The sequence below is a fragment of the Anguilla rostrata genome, chromosome 1 (assembly GCF_018555375.3).
Source record: "Anguilla rostrata isolate EN2019 chromosome 1, ASM1855537v3, whole genome shotgun sequence".
NCBI lineage: Eukaryota > Metazoa > Chordata > Actinopteri > Anguilliformes > Anguillidae > Anguilla > Anguilla rostrata.
The window spans coordinates 33,629,935-33,656,485 of NC_057933.1; the positions used below are offsets into that span (position 1 = coordinate 33,629,935).

General features: G+C 40.9%; 1 protein-coding gene across 5 annotated transcripts in view; it reads left to right on the forward strand.

The window, feature by feature from the left end:
• LOC135255016 (protein FAM184A-like) overlaps window positions 1-26,551 on the forward strand; it is a 135,399-nt gene that overhangs the window by 64,055 nt on the left and 44,793 nt on the right. For all 5 annotated transcript variants that reach the window (XM_064335695.1, XM_064335716.1, XM_064335710.1 and 2 more), the window contains exons 7-12: window positions 4,899-5,060; window positions 6,042-6,163; window positions 20,312-20,462; window positions 22,247-22,459; window positions 24,123-24,276; window positions 24,542-24,669. In XM_064335695.1, the coding sequence (XP_064191765.1) occupies window positions 4,899-5,060; window positions 6,042-6,163; window positions 20,312-20,462; window positions 22,247-22,459; window positions 24,123-24,276; window positions 24,542-24,669 (930 nt within the window). The remainder of the gene's footprint in view (window positions 1-4,898; window positions 5,061-6,041; window positions 6,164-20,311; window positions 20,463-22,246; window positions 22,460-24,122; window positions 24,277-24,541; window positions 24,670-26,551) is intronic.

Consider the following 26,551-nt stretch of genomic DNA (forward strand, 5'->3'; position numbering starts at 1 on the left):
GTCTACCCTTGAGTCCTCAACAACTAAAGTGCATATATGTACTTACACACTTTCAATTTTGAATTTCTGGGTATTTTTTCCAGATGCACTGGGGCTTGAGTGCACATCTGTTTAGCAATGTGCTGTAATGGGACACATTATATAATGACTTCACCCATGTATTTTCATTTAAACATGGTCCCAGTTCCAGTAATAGCAATGGTGCTTGATTATGAGCATTTCTGAACATTCTTGCTATGAAATGAAGCTATGAAACAAGGCAAAGACAACAAATACAAATGAAGGATGATTTTGTTGGATGATCAAGAGGTAGGCCTAATTACGATATTATTTCTGTCCATAATATTCTTAACGCCCTTGATGCTTCACACAAATTATTGGTTGAACTTCCATTAACAGAGCCAATTGACTTGCCAGCTTGCTATACAAAACAAAGATGTGTAATCATGGTTGGGAGCATAACGAAACTCATTTAAAGCACGGTGACATTCTTATCCCTCACCTCTCTGCAATCGACAGAGGATGATCTTAGAGAGTGACTGAGAATGATATATGGGAGCATTTTCGGCTACTTTGTCCAGATCAGTGCTAGCAATGGGGAGATGATTAATAACCTGAAGAATGCTGAGGCATATCAATATTTGCATAGCAGCAAAGTCGGAGGTGTTTAATGAGGCATTTCATTCAGAATGCTGTGGCTCGTCTGGTCTTCAACCTCCCCAGACACTCCCACGTCACTCCCCTGCTGACTACCCTCCACTGGCTGCCTGTTATAGCTCGCATCAAATTTAAAACATTGGTCCTAGCATACCAGGCAGTCAAGGGATCAGCCCCAGCATACCTCCACAAGATATTCAAACCCTACATCAGGACGCCTAGCACCTCCCCCTCTTAGCACCTGCACTTCCAGAACACGTCTCCTGTCTGTTCTGGCCCCACGATGGTGGAATGACCTCCCTGTGGAGGTCAGAACAGCTGAGACACTGACCCATTTCAAACGACGACTGAAGACTCACCTCTTCAGGCTGCACCTCTCCCCATCCCTCCCTACCCCCCTGTAAGCTTAGGGTTGTAACTAGACAGCTGTTTCGTAGGTGACTTAGGTGCATTAACTGTCTTAACTACTGCTTGTATTTTTTCCATAGACTGCGTTGTTGCCGTTCTCGTTGTTAGTGTTAATCAGTTTAACCTCCAGGGTCCAAGTTGAACTATGCGGTTGTTCCCTGCACTTGGACCGGTACTTCTCTCTAGGGGTTTCGTCATACTTGTTCCTGGTTATGGTTATACACTTTGTTGTACGTCGCTCTGGATAAGAGCGTCTGCCAAATGCCTGTAATGTAATGTAATGTAATGAAATCAATACAAGCTCATTTCAAGCCCAGGCAAAGCCTTAAAAATCCACATCACCAATCCTGGGTAGGGAAGGAAAAGAAAAGTTTGGGCACATAATTTTCCAACTATTTCTGTTGAACGTTACTTCACAAGATGTACTTCACAAGACTTCAAAGTGATGATATCCTATACCAACGAATCAGTGGCGGCTGCTGACCAGAATTAGTATTGAGAACATTGAGGCCATTATCTAAAATGCTTCTGAGTTGCCATTATAATGGCTTGCCACTGGCTGGCAGTGTACTGGACAGAAGTTATCCTGTCCATGTTGCATCGTTGCAGGTCCCATTGGCTATATTTAGGGACAACTTGGCCAGTACTTGTCAGAGAAGCTTATATGTGGGCTCGTTTTGTTTCAAAGAATATGCAAACCAGAGATAATGTTATTTTGTACACAGTACTTTAGGTGTGTATGCCACGGTCAAACAGACAGCAGTGATAATTCCTCGGAAGTAAACACTGGACATTCTATCAAGGTTTCTCCGAGTTAGTAGGTTTTTGGAGCTAAAATGACTATGGATTCTTGCCGTGAGAAGCATATCAACTTTATCGTGATTTGTGTCATCTGTGGAGTTCCAAAATGCAAAGAAGGTGATGGACCCCCCAAGCATGTTCTGCCATCCCACAAAATAAGCAACTGTTGTTTCTAAAACATTGGCATGGTAAAATAGTTTATAGAGATAGAACCATGAGTTTTAATACTTTCAAATGGTGTATCATGTGACCAGACAGATTGAAAATTTCACTGTAAAATTGTGGAATGAATGCAAATAAACACACTGTGGTCCAAATATAAGCTGGTGCCACTTCAGGGGTTAAAACAGCTTGAAGCGGTCTATAAGGAAATACAGCTCTACACATCCCTGCCACATGAAGAGTACTAGTGTCCTGGCTAGTGTCATTGCTGAACATGACACCTTTAAGTCCCTTGGAAAGTTCTATTTTCAAGAGGTTCTGTGAATGTTTGGATCCAAGCTACTATGCCAATTCAAAGAACCAAGTCAGGCAACATACTAATCAACCAAAGAAAAAATATGGAAGAGAACCTAATGTCTCTTCTTGAGTCTGCGTCCTTCAACTGTGTCATGTATGATCTCTGGTCCAGTCACCAAATAAAATCCTTCCTGGGAATAACGGGGCACTTTCTACTGGAATGTGTTATGCTACAAATGTTCCAGTAGTTGCCCTACAGGAGAAAAAATTGCAAGTGTTTATGAGGAAACCATGTACTTAAAAAATCAATACTGTTGTAACTGTCAATACCAGCATCATGGTGACTGCCTTTGCTCACTTTGAAGATGATTCTTCCCCTGAAGAAAACATCACTTATGATCAAGATGATCAAGAGGAAGATCCGTAGCCTGTCAGTTCAACTTCTCTGGACAAAGCTTACTTTACCCAGCATGAAAGGTGCTTTGCCCTCACTCTGCAGCTTGTCATCAAAAATTGCCTTAAATCAACCGATCATCTTAACAAAGCCATCATCTAAAGCCTCAAAAAAAATTCTCACTACCATAAATCATCTTTTGCTCAGGATCTCTTTGAAGGGCAAAATTGTCTTCAGCCTGCAACCCTGATAAGGTGGAACTTTCAACTAAACATGCTTCACTCTGTTCTCAATGCTGATGAGAAGTTGGATGAGTTGCCCAACACAAAACTTTCCACCTCAGAAAAGTTGTTACTCACAGATGCTGTGGATATCTTAAGACACTGCTGATTATGTTCAAAGCTTGGTTGTTGTCACTGCCGTCTAAATTATTCCATGTATCAGAGGGCTCAACAGCCTCATTCATTGGCTCACCAGGTACAATGGAAAGCATTTCAAAGCTCTCAAGGAGGCAACTGTGAAGCACCTGGCCATGTATGGGCAGAAAAACTTCTACCAAATTGCCTCAGTCCTTGACTCACGCTTCACAGTTGCATGGTGCAGTGAAAAAGAGAATAGTACTCTGAAAGCAGAGGTTAAAGATGCTGCTCCAAAATTAATCACAGCAGAGCCATCACACCCACTGACCCAGCTGTGCAGAAACATACAACATACATACTGTTTGGTTTCATGAACCAGCAAATCACATCTTAAGCAGACGTCTCTCCCATGACTACAGAAATGGAAGAGTACCTTAGCTCTCCACATCTCCCATCATCCTACCAATCCACTGTTATTCTGGAAGGGACACAGTAATAACTGTACTGAGCAAATTGGCATCTGAATACTTGGATGTTCCTGCATCCTCTGCTTTAGAGCATCTTTAGCATTGAAGGCTGCGTATTCACGCCATTCTGATAGCCTTTTTTGAAACACTGAAGTTCTTAAAGTGTAATATGCTAAGTTTCCCTCAATGATGAAAAAATATCACATTTCAGCCCACTTTTGTCCTGTGCCTGTGAAAGTGTACTGTGAATTAGATCCAATTAAATGAGTAAAATGAGACAAGTGAAGTTTGTTGATTGTGTTTCAAATTCCAGAAATTAAGGGTATAGAAACTATTTAAAAATACATGAAGTCATTTAAAATCCATTGGCCAAAAAGTCTATTTCAAATACTATTTGAAGTAATTTCAAATACTTTCCAAAATACATTTGCAAATGCATTCAAATATTCCGTTTTTTCAAATGACCATTTCTGTTTGTATTAGTTTGAGTGAAAGTAATTGGAATACTTGAAACAGTATTTTGACACAGGTCTGGAAATAAAAATCTCAGCTACACCTAAAATCTCTTAACAAACAAATTCACAAATCTCACAATTTCACACTACCACAACAGTCTACAACCCATGAAAAAAATTTAAATATGTGAATTTTGTCATATGTGCAATTTTAAATTAAAATTGAGTGGTGAGATACTGTCTAAAACACAATATTTTGTAAGTATTAGCAACAGGATTTATGAACTGGCCATATAATAACAGTTTAGCAGCACTTCTGCCAGAAGTGGTCTACACAGAGGGGCGTTTGAAAATATTGTGGATATAGTTGTTTAATAACTATTTTCAATACATTTAATGCTCTTCTGTTGATTAATTGAAATCAAAGTTGTTAATTTCTTGCGTCGACTCCAAGTTGCAACTGTTTTTTGTCAAAAATGTCAAAGTGCCTGTAATTAAGATGAATACCCTTCCCCAATGTATGTGGAGATGTGGACTTCAAATAAGAGCTTAATTAGGGCTGGGTCAAGCCCTTTACCACTTGAAAACTACTTATAAGGGACAACCCTTAGTGTGTGAGCACACAAGAGTACACTTTGGGGTGGGGTAAATTTATTTTTGTTTTCACCTTAAATCTGCAACTGATTTAGACCAAACCAGGTTTTATATATTACTTCAGTTTTAGTAAATGTTTTTTTTTTTTTGTTTGAATAGCCAATACAATTTTAGTGTTTACTGAAGTATATTTAAGCTATTTATTGAAGTTTCATCACTCCTAGATGTAGGACCATAATATTAGATCCTGCTTGCTGCCTAGGGTGTTCACCTGAAGATTTCTCCCACTCCCCCTCACTTTCAGATGACACACCTGCAGGAGAAGGTGCATCAGGGTGAGCTGGCCTTCACTTCAGCCCAGAGCCACATTGCTAGTCTGAAAGCAGCCCAAGAGAAGCTGCTGACTGAGCTTGATGCCACCAGGGCTCGACTGAGGGAGACCAGCAACCTCTTGACTGCACTACAGGTAGGAATGACAACCAAACTGACCTACATGCTCAAGAACTTCAGAGTTAAATACAGGCTAAATTGTAAAATCAATGTGAAACTCTGGTGTAGTGGTTAAGAAAAAATTCATGCAAAAATAAAAAAAGTTATCTAACTTCAGATTAGGGCTGTTGATTAAACAATCTCAGTCTGTCCTTTCATTTTATGTATTTTTCACTTTATGAACCCCCAGCAGCACAAGGGGATGCGTATATGGTACGATAACAAGATCTTGAGTCATCTTCAATACAATCATTATTTCATATCCAGTTGGGTCTGTTTCCATTGTAGGAATTTCTTAACAAAAGTGATGGTGTTGGAGATAAAGATAACAAATGGCAGAGTCAGGAGCTCCTTTATATAATTTAATGATATGACTGGTCGGGAAGAGGTACAAGTACACTCTTCAAAAATATAAAGTCAAATATATGAGTGTATATAGTTTTCAGATGCAAAGAACTGTCATTTCAGCCTATGAGATCCATTTAATCACCAAATGCAAAGATTATATTTAGCCAATCATCAGTTAGGATCAGGGAGTCCATACCAAGGCTGACCATGCAGGTCTAGAGGTGCTCTAATCCCACAAAGCACTTGATATATACCACAGCTGGAGTCTATCTCCTCTAGCTTACATTCCAACAGGAACATGGCATGGGGTGAAACAGCATGCACTTAGATATATAGACATGTAAAAGTACACTCTCAGAAGTACTTTTGTCAAGTTACCATAAGATCTATATATTTTATATAATTGCTTATATAACATTTTCTGTAAGTCAACTTTTTAATCATAACCCATCACCATCAACCTACATGCATCCTACATACAAACAAATACAAGCCTCAGGCAAAAGCCAGTCAAGCTGCAAGCCCCAATTGTTATGCATGGTTTCCACTTTCCTTGTTTCATGGCCCTCCCAAGACCCTGTCCTAATCTGACCCTGTCACTGCTCCACAGAGTCAGATGGAGACCCAGAAAGAGGAGCATGAGGCCAGGCTCGTTGCTGTGAAAACTGAGGAGAAGCTGAAAATGGACAAGACTGCCTTGGATTTGGAGCTCAAATGGACTGAGACCCTAAGGTGTGGTTCCCTTTCAGTCAAAGTAAATAGCTTATACGTCTCAGGTGGCTGGTTGCAACAGTGATATTACTATTATCTGCATTAGCATTTTCATTGTTATGATGATGTTTATTTACTAGGCAGATCTTGCCTGGGCAGTCTTATGGAGTAACAGAACATGCAAGTGCCATGTCTACCTGAGTACAATGCAAAACTCTAGAAACTAATGGTGTGAAGAAACAGAAAGGTCACAAGACTCACAAATGAAATATATTACCTAAATGTCCTACAGTGGCAGAAAGGCAGAGCTGATAATGCCAGCTAATGGGGCTGAAATATAGAGTGAATTAGGTTGCTGTAAAACTTGATGATTATAAAGAGGGCCTGCAGAAAACCTCAGTTTATGTCACATATATTTCAATCCTCCACCACCAAGAGATTGATGGAACCTCTATTTCAAGCCACATACCTATCAATCATCCAATTAATTGTGGCTTTTATATTGAATAATCATTTAATTACCTCTTACAGTAATCAGCCTCAAGAGTAGATTGATGCGCTGTTTGTGTCTGATTGTTTCAATACATTACAATGTTCATCAAGAAAAATACAAAGTTTTTTTTTCCTTCATTGTTTTCATACAATAATGGTGTTAATTAGAGCCCGACCGATGCCAGATTTTTGGGTCCGATGCCGATCCCGATTTTGGAGAGTCCTAGCCCACCGATTACCGATGTTTTGACCGATATTTTGTCAAAAAGTGCAACATTTTCAAATCAATTTGAAAAACTTATATTTTATCAAAGTTTCTATATTTGAGAACATTTAACTTATAAGCAAACAAATAAATAAAAATAAACACACAAATAACTTTTTGATAGATAAAAAAATGTAAAAGATGGTATTCGATTAAATATATATAATAACACCACCTTAAAGTGGTGTGAATTAAAAATAACTTGACAGGTTGCTTTTACTCCTTTCTTTTCCAGCCATCTATAAACAAATTTAAAAAATTAGTTTTCCAGTTTCAAACATGTATTTTTATGAATATTATTATTGTTGTTGTTGTTATTATTTTGTTATTATTATTTCTTAGTATCTATTCTCAGTAAATGAATTATATTTTCTTATTTTATTCCTACTACATGATCTCAAAGAGTAAGACTTTATCTAGCGAGCTTCCCTGTCCATAAGAATTTGGCGGTGAAAAAAACTACAATGCGCTCTGACGCGTGACTAGATGACACACACTCACTTGCAATAACACATTAGCTGTTGACATAGCCTCATTATTTCTTATTATTTATTCTCAGTAAGTTAAATGAATTATATTTTCCTATTTTATTCCTACTACATGATCTCAAAGAGTAAGACTTTTTCTAGCGGAGCTAATGAGTGAATCAAGTGTAACGTTAGATGAAACTAAATTGACTGGATGAAATACGTAACGTGAGGCTTGTCCATAAGAATTCGGTGGTGAAAAAAACTACAATGCGCTTTCGTGCAGGTTACCTGCACTAACTGTTGGTTGATTCAGTTCTCCAACAGCAATCCTTCTCTCATGTTATCGCGACAAAGCTAGATAACATGGCTTAAAATGATCCACGTTAGAAGTGTTTTATCGGCGTTTTTACTGTCTGGTTAGCTTGCTACAATGACGCGTGACTAGATGACACACTCGCTTGCAATAACGCGTTGGCTGCAGAGACTGTAAAAAATATGGACAAAGCTACTGTGACGTCACCCATTGCCTCTCCGTGGGTCTGTAAAACACGTTTTGAAGCTCAATGGCGGGCGCGGCCATGTTCTCAATTTGGAGCCAAAACCATAGAGTTAAGCGGTCTTGTGATTTTTACAATGTGATTGACAGCCCGGTGCGGAAAAGCCCATCAACCTGAACGAACGATTTCAGTACGATTTCAGGCTAGCTGACTGTCTGCCGTTATGTTTTAAAATATATGATCAAATGTTTACGGAGTTTAATTTCCATCCGTGACTGTACTGTGTCATGTAATCACGTTATATGTATGACATTAATAATACAATTATGTTCAGTTATCTTCAATTTATGTTTCTCGGCAAAACGAATATGCTTAGCTAGCATATCAGCTTGCCAGTGAGCTAGGTAAGCTATCCGTGGTTAGCTCACGCATTAGCAATATGAACTACAGGGGAAGAACATCGACTGCACTGATGGTCAATCAATCAGAGATGTGTAGACTACTGGAGACTACTGAAGACCCACCTCTTCAGGCTGCACCTCTCCCCATCCCTCCCTTCCCCCCCTGTAAATGACTAAACTTAGGGTTGTAACTAGGCAGCTGTTTAATAGGTGATTTAGTTGATGCGCCAGTCTTAACGACTACTTGTATTTTTATTTATTTTTATTTTTCCATAGATTGCGTTGCTGCCGTTCTCGCTGTTAGTGTTAATCAGTTTAACCACCAGGGTCCAAGTTGAACTATGCGGTTGTTCCCTGTACTTGGACCGGTACTTCTCTCTAGGGGTTTCGTCATACTTGTTCCTGGTTATGGTACACTTTGTTGTACGTCGCTCTGGATAAGAGCGTCTTCCAAATGCCTGTAATGTAATGTAATGTAATGTAATGTACTGGTGATTTGACTAGGCTAATTTTCATATAACTGTCTGGTAGACCTGCTGTTAACCAAGCAAGTTATCGTCGTAGGTTTTCGCCACAGTCCGTTAATGAACCATTAACTGCTACTACTCCATCGCCGTTTGTGGTGTTTACTTGCTGGGTGACGCTAGCTGACCGATCGTTCGCAAGTCACTTTTTACCAAATAAAAATTAACACTGTCAGCGGTGATTATCAAATCTACCAAGTATTTTAATAACTGATCTACAGTGTGTAAATATGACAACGCACTTTGAAGAGCAAGTTTCCCACCTGTTGCATAAAGACAAAAATAATGTACATTGAATTTCTAATTATTATTATTTTCTTGCTAGCTTCTAGCTTTGTCACAATCGTGCAGCCTAGCCCAGGTAGACATTTACGGAATGTACACGACTGACAAGCCGTCAAACACGTTTGACAGATGGAATATTTACCGGTTAGGGTTAGCTAGCTAGTCAAATGGCTTGGTAGCCGAAGTTGCAAACTGTTTTAGCATAGGCTACTGGACTGCCACATATAGCAAATAAGCGTTAGCTGATTACGCTTTCTGCAAACTAATTATTTGGTTGAGTGGGCTAAAGGAAATAGTAAAAATGACTCGGCTACCGCAAAACTTTAGAGGAGGATTATTTTATGGTCGTCTAGTGCAGCTGTAAATAGCACACGCTATAATGAAACCACTACAAAATGGGATGCCTGAATTTTCTGACTTCGCACAGGTGGACCGTGGTCGGAGCCGCAATGTCAAGGCCAAGAGATGCCACCTCCCACCCCAGTGACCACATATTGTAGCCCCTACTGTAGCTCAGTACTCCGCAGTAATCCGGAAGTGACGCAAGCTGTACCTCATTGGTCCAGAACAAATATTGGCACTGTGCCCAAATGACGCAATAAATCAATGAAATCAACCCATGGACAGTCATAAGACGAATAAAATACACCTATTATGACTATTTGTTCTTGTGAGAAAAAATTATTGGCTTTGTATTTTGATCGCATTTGTACCGTAGACTTACATGGAAACCGGATATGAAAACACCTATACTGGAGCCATCCGTAGTGGCGCTAGTGAGCAACCAGGAACTACAACACCAGGAAATGAGCTTCAAAAACGAAGTCTGGTTTTGGCCGCTTGGTTGGCTGTTGACACAGCATCATATAGTAGCTAATATCATTATCTGAGATAAAAAAACAAATGTGTGATGCATTCAATCACCATTTTATTTTGGCTGGTTATTTATTTGAGAATACAGCGATGTCCCCTGGAAATGTAGATCCCACGCTGCCACTTCATAAAGGCTTGCTAGCCAGCTAGCTTGCTAAAGTGAACCAAATATGTTAACTAGCTCGCTCGCTTGATAATGAGGATTGATAAACATAGTGGTAGTATAAACCCATTTAATTAAGAACTTTCACTAAATATACATACCTTTATTGCGGCAATCGAATCTGTGCAGACAAGTCTTGCAGTGGAGAATATTGGATGAGGCACGAGTGACAAACGTCTTATTTACACAAGTAGGGCGTCAGCTGCTGCAGTTCACACTTGTATTAGAGCTCCCTCTACTGGATAATTCTAGTAAACAGCAATTACAACGTTCGAACAGACAAGTACAGATAAATAATTAATGTTTTTTTGTTTATTATTCTTATTTAAAATTCGGGACACACCGGCTGCATAACTGCCGATCCCGATGTCGTCAAAAAAGTCAAATAATGGCCGATATATCGGCCAAACCGATAAATCGATCGGGCTCTAGTGTTAATGTCCCTCTGCCCCAAGTGGGGGTGCTTGTTGCCTAGAACTGTATGGGCTGGTCTGCTTGTTTTTAGGGAATTGTGGTCTCCAGTGGGAGACCCATGTAAGGAGATCCAAAGGTGATTCCTTTCTCATATAAGGGCCTTTTCTGAAGTTCCCATTTTTTTCTATTTCCCATTTTGCTTTACCCCTCCAGGGGAGCACACAGGTCTTTGTGTGTGCTCCTAGACTTTTTTGTTGTAACACAATTTTTTTTATAAATAAAATTTCATCTTTGTACAAACTAGACGGCAGCCTTAAGAGGTGGTTTATTGTTAAATGCATTAATTTTCTGCGAACCAATATTCAGCATGCATTCATCCACTGAATGAGTTTATTGTAGGCTTGTAATTCTTCCCTCCTAACTCTGAAACCATTGTACAAGGTCGATCAGTTCTTACCACGTTGTGTATTGAGAGAGCCATTTCTCCAAACCATTAATGTCCCAAAATGTTGCTCCTTCATTATAGCAGTGCTGGCTGACCTTGGAAGTTTAGCTGTTTCACAGTCACTCGGCTTGCTTTCTAATATTGTCCTGTTACCAAAATGTGCATGCATCTTTGTTACATCATTAAATCAATTTACAGACTTTTAATGGGGGTATGCATTGAGTTTAATCTTTGACCTATAGGTGGCACTACAGGCTCCTACATTGCTCAGATGGCATTGTATCAGATTTTGTTCAGCACATTGAAATGTATGCCTATTTCCAGGCTTCCAATGTAAACATTGGGATCTACTGTACATGTACTGTACCTGCTTACCTACAGGAGGTACTACAGGCTCCTACAATGCCCAGTAAAATAGCACTGTATCAGGTTGTGTTTAGCACAAAAAAAAGCTGCACATAGGACTCTAAGCCGGAAAATGCAGTTTGGGAAGACACCAGACTCCCAACACAAGCTCGTTAATAGGGGAGATCGGGGTTGGTTGGCACACGGGTTGGTTGGCACACAGTTAATTTCCAGGCCACTATAGGGTGCTGCCACAAAAATCTAACATTAAAATGATTGCCTTCTTGACCTGAACACATCCATCCTGTAAAAACATCTGAAGGTCACTGTCACGGAGTAAGCCGTTTCGTGGAACACTTTTCGTGCTGCAATCATTGGTATTTTGACATCTTTTAGTTTACGCTGAATTGTAGCAGTTACGTGTCATATGTTCCGGTTTGTCCGTACCCACTATTAACAGCGTGTCCATATACATTTAGAGTGCCGGGAAAGGCCTAGTGGTATTCGTAAATTTAAAAACATTGGAAGAAAAACACAACATTGGTATTACAAATACATTTGTTAGCGTTTATTTTTAGTATTCTGCCAAAACAAGAAAATCACAATCTATATTCAACATACATTCATTCAGTGTTCTTCCATGTTGTTTCTCCTGCAAAACAGGCGCGGCCACCAAGTGGTATTTTTGTAGAGGATTTTCTGGGGGTGTTATTGGGCTGTGCCATTGTAGGAGGGGTGATTTAGTGAGCAGTGTACTAAAACGTATATTAATGCTGTTCAGAACCCTGTAGATTATGGAAAGGTGAATTCCTATGTTTGTTACTTGTCTGTAATTACTGTGATTGCTTATTGATTTTAAATAAGCAATTGGTAGTGTTTGTTGTTTAAATTACTGCTTATTACTGCAATGGTAGGAGCTGCTGCTTTAAAGGGCTTGCATTAGGCTCCTCAGGGGAGTTGGGTTTTTACAGTTGAGGTTACTGGTCGTCACCAGTGCAGTAAAGACAGTACGGGTAGTTATGTGTGCAGGGTCTGAGGAAGACATAGCCTGGCAACATATGCCCATTTAATTTCTTTTTTGTACAGTTTTTTGTTTCGTTTTTTTTTTTTTTTTTTGATGTACCATAAACTGTATATAGTTTGACACTGGCTATCCACCTGCTGAAAAATAAATAAAAAATCTCTGGTTTTGGAAAACACTGTCTCCTCCGCTACTTACCATCGTCCAGCCACCGGTCAATCCCTTATAGTCACTAACTGTTGAGATGAGGACAACTTTTTAATTTTGCAGTGTCAAAACAAAAAAAAAATGGTCCCCCCACTAAATACATTATAGAACTGTGTTAGATAGAGATATAGAAAATGTACTAATTTCAGTTGATAGAGATAGGAATCAGCTATATTTTGATATGAAATTTGAAAGCCTGTGGTGAGTGATGCTAGCTGGCTAACATTTTATTACAGAGGTGTGTCATAATGTGGGTGGGGTTGGTTGGCACACTGATTTTGGGGTTGGTTGGCAACATGCGGCAACCAAACCTCAGTATAGCCATTTGGTTACAAATGTATTAACTTGTGCATTTTACATATGTTAAACATAATGAATATTATATAATACTATTATATGTAGTATGTTATATTATTATAAATTATGCATTATATTTTTATCGGGATTGTAGGTTCATTGCTCATGAATATAAGCTTATTATGTATTAAATATGAATTTTGTATTTGGAAACATTTTTAAACATTTAAAAATTTCTTGTAGGGGTCAAAATTGTCAGAAAATTTTTAAGAAAAACAGACAGAGGAAAGACACCAGCACACATTATGCTAGAGGCAGTCAGACAGGTGAAGACTCAAAGCAAAAGTATCAGGAGTACAGTGAAGGAGTTCAATATGCCATTCCGCATGCTAACCAGATACTGCCACAAGATCAGCCAGGATGAGATTGAAGGCAAGAAGGAGCTAGGTGTAGTTGTTGGTTCCATCAGGAATAGACAAATATTTTTCCCAGATTTGGAAAGGGAGCTGGTTGTGTATCTGTCCAAGTTAGCCGACATTTATTATGGCTTATGATTATTATTATTATCACCCAGGGAGGTTAAAAAGCTAGCCTTTCAGCTTATGTTTTATGGTTCTGGTTTGAATTAAATGCTCAAATTATTTCTATGTGTCACTTCATTCTTTGTAACTATAGCATTTTAACTTTGTGCCAACCAGCCCCAAGTGCACAACTTGACTTTAATCATGAATAAAATCATTTTAGGAATCATTTGTGAACATTAAATGTATCTGTTTTTTAGCTGAGATCTTTCAGTTGTTACTGGTTAGACTATTTTAACATACGGCACGCCTGAGAAATATGACAGAGAGTGAAAAGTGTGCCAACCAACCCCGATCTCCCCTACTTCAAGCCGTAGACACACGATTCCAAAGCGGTGCGAACACTCGGTGCAAGTCCAATGGTACAGCAATCCAGGGTTATTCGGCGGGGACACCGAGGCTAGGGTAGCGTCCTAAAAATCAACATGAGCCCCGGCTCGGGTACGGAGGAAAAAGGACAATTTTGAAAAAGGAAAAAGAAGCGCCGCGGCCTCGGTGGACATTTTTTTTTTAATTAAAAAAATGACTTAAAAACCTGGTCGGGTGAGAGAGCGGTCTGAGCTGTCATTGGCTGTTTGGAGGGCAAACCTTCATATCAGATCCGCCTTTCCCATTGGGGATGGGTTTCAATAACTTCGGTGAATATTTATTCAATGTTGATCTAGTTGGATAATTATTTAGCAATGGAAGAAAGGTGAATATACTTTGTACCCCGACCTACGTTGTGAATATTAAAAGATAACCATACCAAACATGATTACTTTCAGTTCAGGTTACGGGAAGATTAATAATTATTTCTTAGTTGTGCAGGTTATGGAACTCAGAAACACGATACTGAAAGATTCTAATAGCCTGCACTCACTTAGAGTTTTTCAGACCTGTTGGATATTGGAATGGTATTTGCTAATTATGCTTAATACAATTAGACTTTTCTCTGGTGTGAATGGAGTGGCCTTGAATTACCGAGGGTGCCCGCTAGTCGTCGGTGGTGCTCTATAGGGGATACACAGCAATTATCTAGGCGCCGAGCTGGCGCAGTTCGAAGCTATCACACCGTGGGGGGTTCACACCGGGGGCGTGGTTAACAATGAATGAACATTTGTTACTATGTCTCCACTAGATTCAAGGAGGTTGTTAATCCCCCCAGTGTCATCTATAGCTTTGGTCTTAGAATTATGAGTATCTGGCGATGCTAAAGGGAAGTGGAAGATAGTGTTGGAATGTTGAAAGTGACAGACACAGGCTCATTTGGGAGCGTATGCAGAAATAAAGTATTTTGAGCCCTCAGAGAGAGGACTGCAGAGATACAGCTTACAACTGCCCTACAGTGTAATATCCTTTAGATGGGGGTATTTTGTTGGGTCATATTGACCCGTAACAACACAAATGACAGTAAAATGCTAACATTATAGGAAGGTTAAGTATACACTACTGGTCAAAAGTTTTAGAACACCATTTTTCCAGTTTTATTGAAATTTAAGCAGTTCAAGTCCAGTGAATGACCTGAAATTGTACGTAAGGTAAGTGGTAAACTGGTAAAGGTTTTTTTTTTTTTTTTAAAAAGGTTTAGGTTACCAAAAACTGAAAAAATGTAAATATCAGATTTACAATAAAAGGCCTTTTTCAGGGAACAATTAACGGGTTAACAACTTAAAGCTTTTCTGCAGCAATGGAAGTAAATTAAGCCTTGAAAGTTGATGCAAACAATTCCTAAAGGTGACCCAACTTTTGCTGATTACTTACAAACCCTCTGGCTGTATAAAATCAGTGTTGGAACAGACTGTATTACTACACCCTTCAAAGCATTATTTGGACAATATTGCACTGCAGGACCTAGTATATTTCTATCATAATGGCGATAAAAAAGCAATTAACAAAGAAAGACGGCCAGACCATTATAACCTTTAAAAGTGTAGGGCTTTCCTTTTGAGAAATTGCAAAGCAAGCTACGGTGTCAGTGAGTACAGTTTCCTACACCATTGAAAGGCACTTGGAAACTGGAGGAAACTCTGACAGGAAGAGGTTCAGTGGACCCAAAGCCACAACAGAATCAGAAGACATTTTTCTGAGAGTCAACCGCATGCATGATAGGCGGCTCACAGGACAACAGCTTCAAGCACAGCTTAACAGTGGTCAAAGTAAGCAAGACTCAGTTTCAACTGTGAAGGGAAGACTTCAAGCTGCAGGTTTGACAGGTCGTGTGGCAGTACGAAAGGTATTGCTAAAATGGCTAAGTAAGAAAAAGAGGCTTGCCTGGGCCATGAAGCACCGGCAGTGGACTACTGAAGACTGGAAGAAGGTCTTATGGACCGATGAATCAAAATTTGAAATCTTTGTTTCATCACACAGGTTTTTTGTATGCCGTCGAGTAGGTGAAAGGATGGTCCCTCAGTGTGTGACACAAACTGTCAAACATGGAGGAGGAAGCTTGATGGTCTGGGGCTCTTTTGCTGGATCCAGAGTTGGTGACTTGCACAGAGTGACTGGCACCCTGAACCAAATGGGCTACCACAGCATTTTGCAGCGCCATGCAATACCCTTTAGTCAACGCCTAGTTGGTCTGGGGTTCATCCTACAGCAAAATAATGACCCAGAACATACCTCCAGGCTATCTCAGAACCAGCTTAGAAGAAAAGAACAAAACGGTAGGGTTCAAATAATGGAATAGCCAGCACAGTCTCCGGACACCATCAAGCTGGTTTGGGTGGAACTGGACAGAAGGGTGAAAACAAAGCAACCTACAAGCACAACACATTTGTGGGAACTTCTGCAACAGTGTTGGGAAGATCTTTCCAAACAATATTTGATTTCCATTGCAGAATGAATGCCATGAGTGTGTTCAGCTATTATATCTACAAAAGGTGGCTACTTTGATGAGTCAAAAAATTTGAATAAACTGTGTTAAGCAGAACGATTCCATAATTTATTTATTTTAATCTCCAATTGTTTATTTGTTCTATGCTTTAATTTCAGAGTACATTGAGACAACTGCATAAATTTCAATAAAAACTGGAAAAATAGAGGTGTTCTAAAACTTTTGACCGGTAGTGTCTAGCAAAAATAACAAATTTCACGTTACTGTTCCCGTATTTCTGGAGAGCATTGCCTTTTGCTGAAGTTCAATCTTCCATATATGGGCAGTTCTCCACTCAACAACTGCACTACGGCAGGTTATTCCTTCACAGCACTCCCTTGTGGTTATTGTAGTTTGAAGAAACTGCTAAGAAAATGGCCCCTCATCTTTGTAGAGACTAGGGACTCACTAATATATACCATTTAAATCCAATCAAAATAGGCTGTTTTTGTCCTTTGCTTGTATTGACAAGAAAATATATGGACATTTTTAGTTTATACACCATTCTGCAAGTTGAAGTTGTGGGTTGAGGACCACTGATTTCAGTTTGTCAGTACATTCAGATCAAGGTGAAACTTAATAAGCAATGCCCTGAATCTGAATTTCTATGATAAGTCGAAAGTACTTTCTGGATCGGATCCTTACTGTGCCAGTAATTCATTCAAAAAATGAAGTGATTAATTCTTACTCATAGTGTCACCCGATGATTGCATATGGACTACTTTGCTGGGCCTCTGCCAGCTCCTGGAATCAGTTGTGCAGTAAGAGTGCTGCAATTTGTTTAGCGGTTTAGCTGGGGGAAAAGAACCTGAGAAGTTGAACACAAATAGACACAAGGAGCACTTGCCACAAGAGGTGGACCCATTGTGCTAACCAGAACTTTTGGAGGACACTGCAGTGATGGGGTCACAATGAAGGCTTTATAAATGCTTTTTATAAATGCTCAGCATTTTCTGCCAAACATATTCCCTTTGGTTGCACATACCTAATAAATCCACAAAAAAGTGTTGTTTAAAGCAAAACACAACTGGTGAGCATTCCGTTCTCCATTGTAATATTATGTGCTTGTAATGCAAATATTTTGGGTTTTATTCCGACCTGGGTTACAGCTGTACATTACATTATTATTACATTACATTTATTTGGCAGACGCTTTTATCCAAAGCGACGTACAAAAAGTGCATTTCATGGTCATAGACAACTGCTAAACACAGGTTCAGTAAGGTACAATACTTATTTTGTACAGCTATTTCTAACCAAGAACACAGTTTAGTTCACACAGTGAACACTATTCAGACCTAACCTCTGCAAAGCCAACTAGGCAGAAGAATAAGCTACAGTATTAGGACAAATACAAATTACCAAGAAGTGCTGGGATGGAGCAACATGTAACAAGTGGGGTAGGGGGGGATTTAGAGTGAAATATACAGCGTGGTGGTGGTTAGTCTAGGTATAGTCTGAAGAGATGAGTCTTCAGGCCACGGCGGAAGATGGGTAGTGAGGGGGAGGTTCGGAGAGGGACGGGGAGTTAATTCCACCACTGGGGAGCTAGGGTGGAGAAGCTCTGTGATCCCTTTGGGCGGGTGGGAGGGGTTACAAGGCGCCCTGCTGCCGCAGAGCGGAGTGGTCGCGCAGGCACATAGAATCGAGCAATGTCCTGCAAGTAGATGGGGGCTGTCCTGTTGGCAGCAGTGTAGGCAAGGGTCAGGGCTTTGAACCGGATCCTGGCAGCGACCGGTAGCCAGTGGAGTGATCGCAGCAGAGGAGTGACATGGGAGAATTTGGGAAGGTTGTAGATGAGTCGGGCAGCGGCATTCTGAATCATCTGTAGTGGCTGTATGGCACAAGCTGGCAGGCTTGCAAGGAGTGAGTTGCAGTAATCAAGGACGAGAGGTCACCGTAGCCTGGACGAGCAGCTGGGTGGTGTGCGTCGTCAGGTATGGTCGAATCCTTCTGATGTTGTACAGAAGGAATCTGCAGGACCGTGGTGTTGCCTTGATGTGCTCCTTGAGGTCCAGTTGGTCATCCAGGACCACCCCCAAGCTCTTGGCAGAGTGAGAGGCAGTCACTGTGGTGTCATCGACCGTGATCTATGATCCTGATCTATGTGGTCACTTCTGGCACTTCTGTGTGTGTGTCTGTGTGTCACTTCTGGCACTACGATCTTTACTTCACTCTAGTGTGTTTCTTTTGCACCTCTGCACCTTGAACTAATGCACTTGTTGTACGTCGCTCTGGATAAGAGCGTCTGCTAAATGCCTGTAATGTAATGTAATGTGATTGAGAGCTCACGAAGTAAAGAGGTCTTGCACGGGAAGAAGAGCAGCTCAGTTTTGTTGAGGTTGAGCTTCAGATGGTGGCTGGCCATCCAGATGGAGATGTCAGCCAGGCAGGAAGATATCTTATCATTGACCTGTGTGGCCAAGGGGGGGAAAGAAAAGAAGAGTTGTGTGTCATCTGCATAACAATGATAGGAGAAGCCATGTGAATTAATGACTGAACCAAGGGATCTATAAGGATAAGGAGAACAGCAGAGGACCTAGTACAGATCCCTGCGGCACTCCCGTAACAAGGGGATGAGAAGCAGAGGCAGAAGGAGTTCCGGATTGTAGCCACCTTTCCTTCAAAGGCAGCCAGAAAGTCATCTGCGGAGGGGGAAGAGGGAGGTGGGGGTGGAGGAGGAATGAGGAGGGAAGAGAAGGTGGAGAATAGTTTGCGTGGATTAGAGACACATGCACTGATCTTAGATTGGAAAAATGAGGCTTTAGCTGACGTGAGGGCAGATGTGAAAGTCGCCAGCAGGGTATGATATGCAGTCAGGTCATCAGAGGATCAGGATTTCCTCCATTTCCTCTCTGCAGCCCACAGTGATGTTCTGCTGGAGCGTAGTGACTCAGTCAGCCATGGGTAGGGGGGTGAGGAGCGTGCTGGTTTGGAGACAAGAGGACAAAGTGAGTCGAGGGACTGGGAGAGGCAGGAGTTGAAGGTGGAGGTAGCAAGATCAACTGGCAGGTTAGAGAAAGACGCAGGAGGGGGAAGTGTAGACAGAGCAGTGGAGATGAGGGAGGATTGTGACAGAGTAGAGAGATTTCTCCTGAAAGTTACTGTGAGTGAGCTGTTGGATGAATTGAGGGGGAGTAAATAGGAGAGGGAGAAAGAAAGAAAGAAGTGGTCCGAGACATGGAGGGGAGTCACTGTAAGTTGGGGAATGGAGCAGTTTCTGGTGAATACAAGGTCTAGTTGGTTACCAGCCTTGTGTGTGGGGGGGGAAGAGGACAGGGATAGGGCGAAAGACTGGAGGAGTGAGGCTACCCTGGACAGTTGGGAGGTCTCTGGTGGGAGGTTGAAGTCTCCCAGTAGAATAGCAGGAGTGCCATCCTCAGGGAGGGAGCCTATGGCAGCCTCCGCTGGAGCTATAAATACGGGGTGGCAATTACGTATTTGCATTACCTTCATTAGGGCAGATAAGCACCAGGTGAAGCTACTCGAAATTAGCTCAACAATACCAGGCAATTAAACACCAACCCCCACACACAGTTTCACTAACGCGTTTAACTAACAACAGCGAGTCAACTACAGAGATTCTGAGCTAACGCACAACTAAGTTTGCTGACTAGCAACAGTTGAGACAAGTTTAAAAAAGATTATCTAAATTACACACAACTGTAGTATGGTTGAAGCAGGTTCTTAACCTCAGTTGATCTAGTAGAAAAATTTAGCTGCATAAACGGATTGTATATAAATCTCTCATAAATGTTGAAATGTAATCTCATTCAGAGAACCGATCAAATTGAAATTATATTCAAGGTATCACTCCTAAATAAATGTAAAGTGCTTCAAAAGTGTGCTATAGAGAAGCAAAAAAGTTACCATGTACTACAAATTAATGAATTGTGTCAGTCTAAGCTTTAACTAAGCTCAGTGCATTGAGGATGCAATCTATTTCCTAGACAATAATGATTGTCTGCCAGCAATGTGTTGATACACTTTGTTAAAATGAAAGTTTGTAAAAACCAGCTGTGTCTCTCTCTACAGACAGGAGTGTAAGAAACTGAGGGAGGAGTTAAGGGAAGAACATGAAGAGGAGAAGCGGGCGGCTCTGGTAGAGCTGTCCCAACTGAAGGACCAGGAGATGAGTGTTGCTAGAGAGGGCTGGCAGAGGAGAGGGGAGGACCTGCTGGAGCAGGTAATTTATGAGCCCTTATACAGCTTATATTGGACATATGTCATCAGATGCAAGCTGTTTATGCAGTCAGGCATTTTTATAAATATGGGATACAAGGTTATTTCAGTATCGGCTAATAATGGCTTAGTATATACATATCAGTGTTGGCCAATAAACTAGGATTATGGCCAATATGATGACCCAACATGCATGCAGAGAGGCAACACAAGTGATGGTCAAAAAGAAGCCTAATCATAGAACTTCTTTTATTTATAATTTATTTTTATGTGATATTTTTAACAGCCAAACTCACGCAAAGAAATACAGCGACTCAGTACCTCTGAACCTGTCTAACTTCAGTCCTGGAGGACCGTAATGGCTGCAGATATTTGCGGTTTCCTTTCAATCTGCAGTCAGTAAAGGCATTAAAAGAAAACTAAAGGCTGAAAAACTTACAGAGCATTGTTAGTAAATGTGTATCAGCAATTTGAAATTAATTCCAGGGTTTATTATCGGAAATTTGTAATATATATTCATTTATTAAAAATGTCCTATTTTTCACTTGCTATCCAGTCAGCTTCTTTCAGATCTGCTCCAATGTTATTTTTCTATGTTATCCATAGCTACTTTCGCCTACCCTTTCTGGGAATGCTATTTAAAAAGCTAAAAGCAATATCAGAGATCGTGGCCATACTCCAAATCCCCCGCACTCTGGACTACTGAGGCTGCTTGCATGGCAGAACTCAGTATGTCCTCTTGATAAATTGGATATTGATTTCTCTCTGTAGGAGCATTGTAAAAAGTTGATTAGTGGGGATTCCAAGCAAAACCTCTGACCTGTTGTCCCTAATGGGCTGAAATGAAGGTCTGATATTTATAGTTAGAACTATAGAAAGTTGAGAACACACTACTATTAAACTGCACTGCACCTGTATATAACTGTGTAAGTCACATAGTCTACAGGACTTAAGTTTAACTGCAAAAAACTGAAATACTACACAAAACAGGAAAATAGGACCTGGGTTGCATTTTACATTACCAATATGTAAATTCTAACAATGGCTGGGGTTTTCCTTTAAGAGCAAGTTGCGAGGACTCTTTAGGCAGTCAGTGACGTAAGTTAATCACTTGGGCTGAAATACAGTAAAAAGCATCATTCACTGTGGCACTCTAGCAATGGAGTTTGACTCTAGCTCTATGAATCAAGGCAAGGAGAACAGCAGTCCTGCTTCTGTAATATCAGATGCTTGTCTGAAGATGTCTTACATGTCTCTGTGAAGAAATACATCATAAATGTCCCCAAAACATTTTGGATATCAGTGCTTTTGTCTTGTATTTTTTAACTATGTGAATGACACAATGGGCTTTATGTTCATTTAGACCAACACCAGTATTGATTTGTATATGAATGTTGCACTGTGTACTGGTATGAGAGGCTGAATCCAAAAATTGCCCACAAGCTCTTTGACAGCACAATAAAGGGTGCCTTGTTGTTTATTGAAAAATTATGTTTTATCTTACCAATACTGTTCAATGTGCAACAGCCAATTCATTCTGAAAGCTGTTTGTAAACATTGGTTTTGAATAACAGAAGTGGGAAAATTAACCCTGGGGAATGTTTTAAGTTGGTTACAACAAATGTACACAAAACACATACAGTCTTTTTAAATTAATTTTATTCCTAAGAGATCAACCCAGGGATGCCTGAGATTATGCGATTTTTGCTTAAGAGAAAGGCACCAGGCTCGAGAGGTGTAATTTGAAACTACACATGAGCCCTACTCACTTCACCTCTTTTTGCCCAGATATCACTGCTCAAACAGAGCCTGGAGCTGCAGCTGTTGCAGTCCCAGAAATCCCTGCAGCAATTACAGGCCCAGTTCAGTCAGGAAAGGGAGCATCTGAGCCAGCAACTGCAGGAGCTGAACCAGGAGCACCAGCAGAGGGAGCAGGGCCTGAAAGAGACCCACCGTTATGCCACCCACAGACAGGAGGAGGCTCACCAGCTGGAAATCAAGGTTTTCTGCCCCACACAGACTCCTCTTCTTTGGACTGTCCCTGTCTTCATCACCCCTCTTTGTTTCCACCCCTACACCCTCATTGGCCAGGTTTCATCACTGGGAGCATGTTACTGTACGTGCCATAGTCATGTCCCAATTTCACAAGAAGGAGGAGAACATTCTGATCTGCACAGACTGCACAGCAGAAGAACAAAGCTGATGGCCCATGACTTTGCCATATAGGCAGCTCAAATGTAATACATCAAGTAGAATGCTGTGTCAAAGCAAAAGAAATGACCTAGCTGAACAAATTCATAGCTACAGATAATTCCTTGTTGAGAGTTCTTCTGGCTAGATAGTTAATAAGCTTGAAAAGCAATTAGCTTCAGGTAGCTATGCTTGTAAACCATATGACAAGGTTAAAAATGGAGTGAGTTTGGTAACAAGCTTGTTCATTTGAATAGGGTTCAACTCTGAGGGACTTCATCAGAGTTAAATGTACTCTTTTGAATTGATTTAATATATAATAGTGTTTCTCAACCCTGGTCCTGGGGACCCACCACCCTGCATGTTTTAGATGTTTCCCTGCTCCAACACACCTGATTCAAATGAATGGGTCATTATCAGGCTTCTGCAGAGCTTGATGACGACCCATTCATTTGAATCAGGTGTGTTGGAGCAGGGAAACATCTAAAACATGCAGGGCAGTGGGTCCCCAGGACCAGGGTTGAGAAACACTGATATATAACATATTATGAATGACAACTTGAATAAGCTTGATAATCTATATAATTTCGGAACAGTTAGAATGTTAATTTATATGGAGCATATGTTAGTTTGCAAGAAAGAATACAACTGAATACAATACAACTGAAGGCCAATTATCAGTAGGTTGGTGTTATACTTTTAATATTCTGGGAGAGGATTATGACCAAAAACACTGGTACTGTATTAATTTGAGAGTGAATATTTTAAACCCCCCACCTCCCTCTCTCCTCACCACTTGCCTCCATTTGAGTCCCATTCAGTGAAATTGTAAAAGCATGTGAAAGGGCTCTTATCTGTACGTGCTGCTGGTATTAGCATTTACTGGAACTGATTATTGGTCAGGAGCGACTGCAGAACCGTTTTACTTTACCCAATCCTGGCTTACCGGCGCTTTCTGAAGTTACATAATCATACCCCTGCTTTGTGGTTACATGTTATTATTCAGCCTTGAGCAGTTTGTCTGTGTCTGATCATCAGCTCTGCATGTCTTCACTGCTGAAATGACCAGACTTTGAAGTCCTGCAATATCCAGACTGACTGCATCATCACTGCTGCACCAAACCCAGTGATCTGCTGGTTCTAAGCCATCAGTCTCCTTGTACGTCTTTCTGTGTAACTGTTTGTCTCTGTCCGTGTATGTTTGTCTATTACTCAGTGTCTGCATGTCTGTCTCTTTTTTCCTTTGCCCATAATCATTTATCCATATCTATCTGTCTGTGTATGTCCCTGTGCTTCACTGAGTTTATCTCTCTATCATTCTCTCTGTCTGCATTGCTTTCTATTGGTTTCTGTCTGACTGGGTTGGTCATTGTATATCTCTCTGTGCCTGTCTGTCTGTTTTTCATACACATGTGTGTTTGTGTGTGCGTGCATGTATGTGTGCATTTGTGTCTGTGTGTGTGTACCTGCGCAGGAGCTGGAGGCATGTCTGAGACTGAAGCAGAAGAAGGACCTGCAGTCGATGAGAGAGGGGCACCGGCGGAGTTTGGAGACACTGCATCAGCACTCAGAGCAGGAGCTTCAGACGCTGCGCTTCGAGTTGGAAGATGAGGGCAAGGCCAAACTGGGTAACCAATGAGTGTCTCTCTATCTGTCAGAGCGCATTTTCCATTGAAAGTGTTAACATCTCTGTAGTAAGAGTGCCCTCTCAACAATTTAACATGACTGTAGTCAGAGCATGCTCTCACTTCAACATGAATAGCCCTTTAAATGTGTTCACGCCATTGACAATAGCACATCATTTGCACTGCCATGTGCGTTAGTTTTTATTCTAATGCATCATCAGTGGAAAATCTGGTGAGGCTGAGATCCATACTACCATTTCCTGTGCAGCATCCCTGCGCTCGGAGCTGAATCACGTCCATGCCTCAGCCATCGAGCACCTGCGCCAGACCCAGCAACAGGAAACAGCTGCTGCCAAGCTGGAGCTGAATCACATTCTGGAGCAAACCCAGAAACAAGTGAGCCTCACCAGTCTTCCTTTATCTGTATGAGACATAGGGTGTGCTGGACCTTATGTGTCAGACTGCATGCACAAAATACAATATAGAGTCACTCTCACGCAATTCAAAGAATACCCATACCAAAACAGTAGCATTTTTGTTATTAGCTTACATATTTCTTCATTATCATGAGTGGCAAGGATAGTGCTAATTAAGCACACAGGACCAGAACCCTGCGTCATGTACGTGGTGAGTTAACCCAATTAGTTTGTTGACATTTTGTGATGAATCCAGAATTTTAGGTTTCACAAAGCAAGTTCGCAATTCAGCCAGACGTATAACTGACTATAGACTATGCATCTGTCTTTGTCTGTTCGTTCATTTTCTCATTTGTCACACTGTAGTATTATGTGCCTGTGACAAACCCATTATTTCCTAGAACTGTCCGTCACACATCGGCTGTGTCCCAGTATGGAGTCAGCTGCCTTAGAAGGCAGCATTTTCACAATTTTGCACACTTGTCCTTTGTAGGCATGTCCCAAACCTAAGTCATTAAAAAATGTGGCCTTCTAAGGTGCATTAATTTGGTTAAATTTTAAGGCAACATCTGATGCATCCCATAGGTCATATCAATTACCTTCTCGCTTTCGTTAAATTAATGGCGGCTCAAACCAGTAAAGCGGTGGAAATATGAACATACAGTGAAAAAAAAAGTGCATTTTAATTATTTACAGTAATATACAGGAATAATGTTTTTAATGTTCTTAAAGAGCATATTTCAGGTTGAAGACCCCAGTGAATCAATGTGTCGGAAAATTATGTAGGAACTAGATTGTCATAAAAAATATACTTATATATACACTACAGTGACTTCTGGAGTTGTTTTTGTGAGAGAATTCTACTTCTGCATCTAAAAACGCCAAACCGGACTCGGGGCAAGATGGCGGACCGGGTGCAACCTATGCTTTGAGCTCTGTCGGCTCGTCCCAGTTTTATACATTCTTTACCATCCATTTCTTATTATTCGGTCCTTTTGAACTGCTTATACTCCCTCCACTATTTTAACTGTAAAATACTGAAAAAGGATTGCACCATGACAACGAAAAAGAACCCTATCTTAGCCCGCTGCAACGAGGCAACTGGCTGCCATGATTATGCTGCTAAGACGGAACTTTCCACCGAGAACTCTAAAAGAAAAGACCCATTCTCGCCGATCAAGAACCCACCAGCAACTGAAAGGAAGGACACAGGGACAGAAGGTAGAGAAGGAATGAATTCCGTCTTGGAAGCAATAAAACAGCTAAATGATAAGGTGTACACACTCAGTACCCAGCTACAGCAGAACACCATCATGCTGGCTAGCATGGTTAAGGCAGTCGAGTTCAATGCGACAGAGATCAAAGACTGCAAAACTCAGCTACAAACCACGGATCAGGAAGTGTCGGCAATAAAGAAAGACAATGCAGAGCTAATGGAAGGAGTCCTAGAACTTGAACGGTACAAGCACCATTGGAATATCAGAATCCGGGGGTTAAAGGAAGAAGAAGGCAAAGATACACGTGAAGTGGTTGCTAACTTACTAGTGAAAATTTCCCCATCATGGTCCCCGAACATCAACCACATTGTGGACTCGGTTCACCGACTAGGCAAACGTGAAGAAAACAAAACAAGTCATGTCATCATCCAGTTCACTCAGAGCTCGCTGTGGAAGATGACCAAGGATTCCAGGGTCTGTAAAGAACTTGGGATCGGCTTCCTTGAAGATCTCTGAAGGCTGACGGGGAGTCCCGAGCAACGCTGTGGCCAAAGATACAAGCAAGAGCAGCTGGAAAACGGGAATACTACAGAGGTGGTGCTGGATACATCAATGGACAGAGAATCACTTAGGGGGCACATAAGA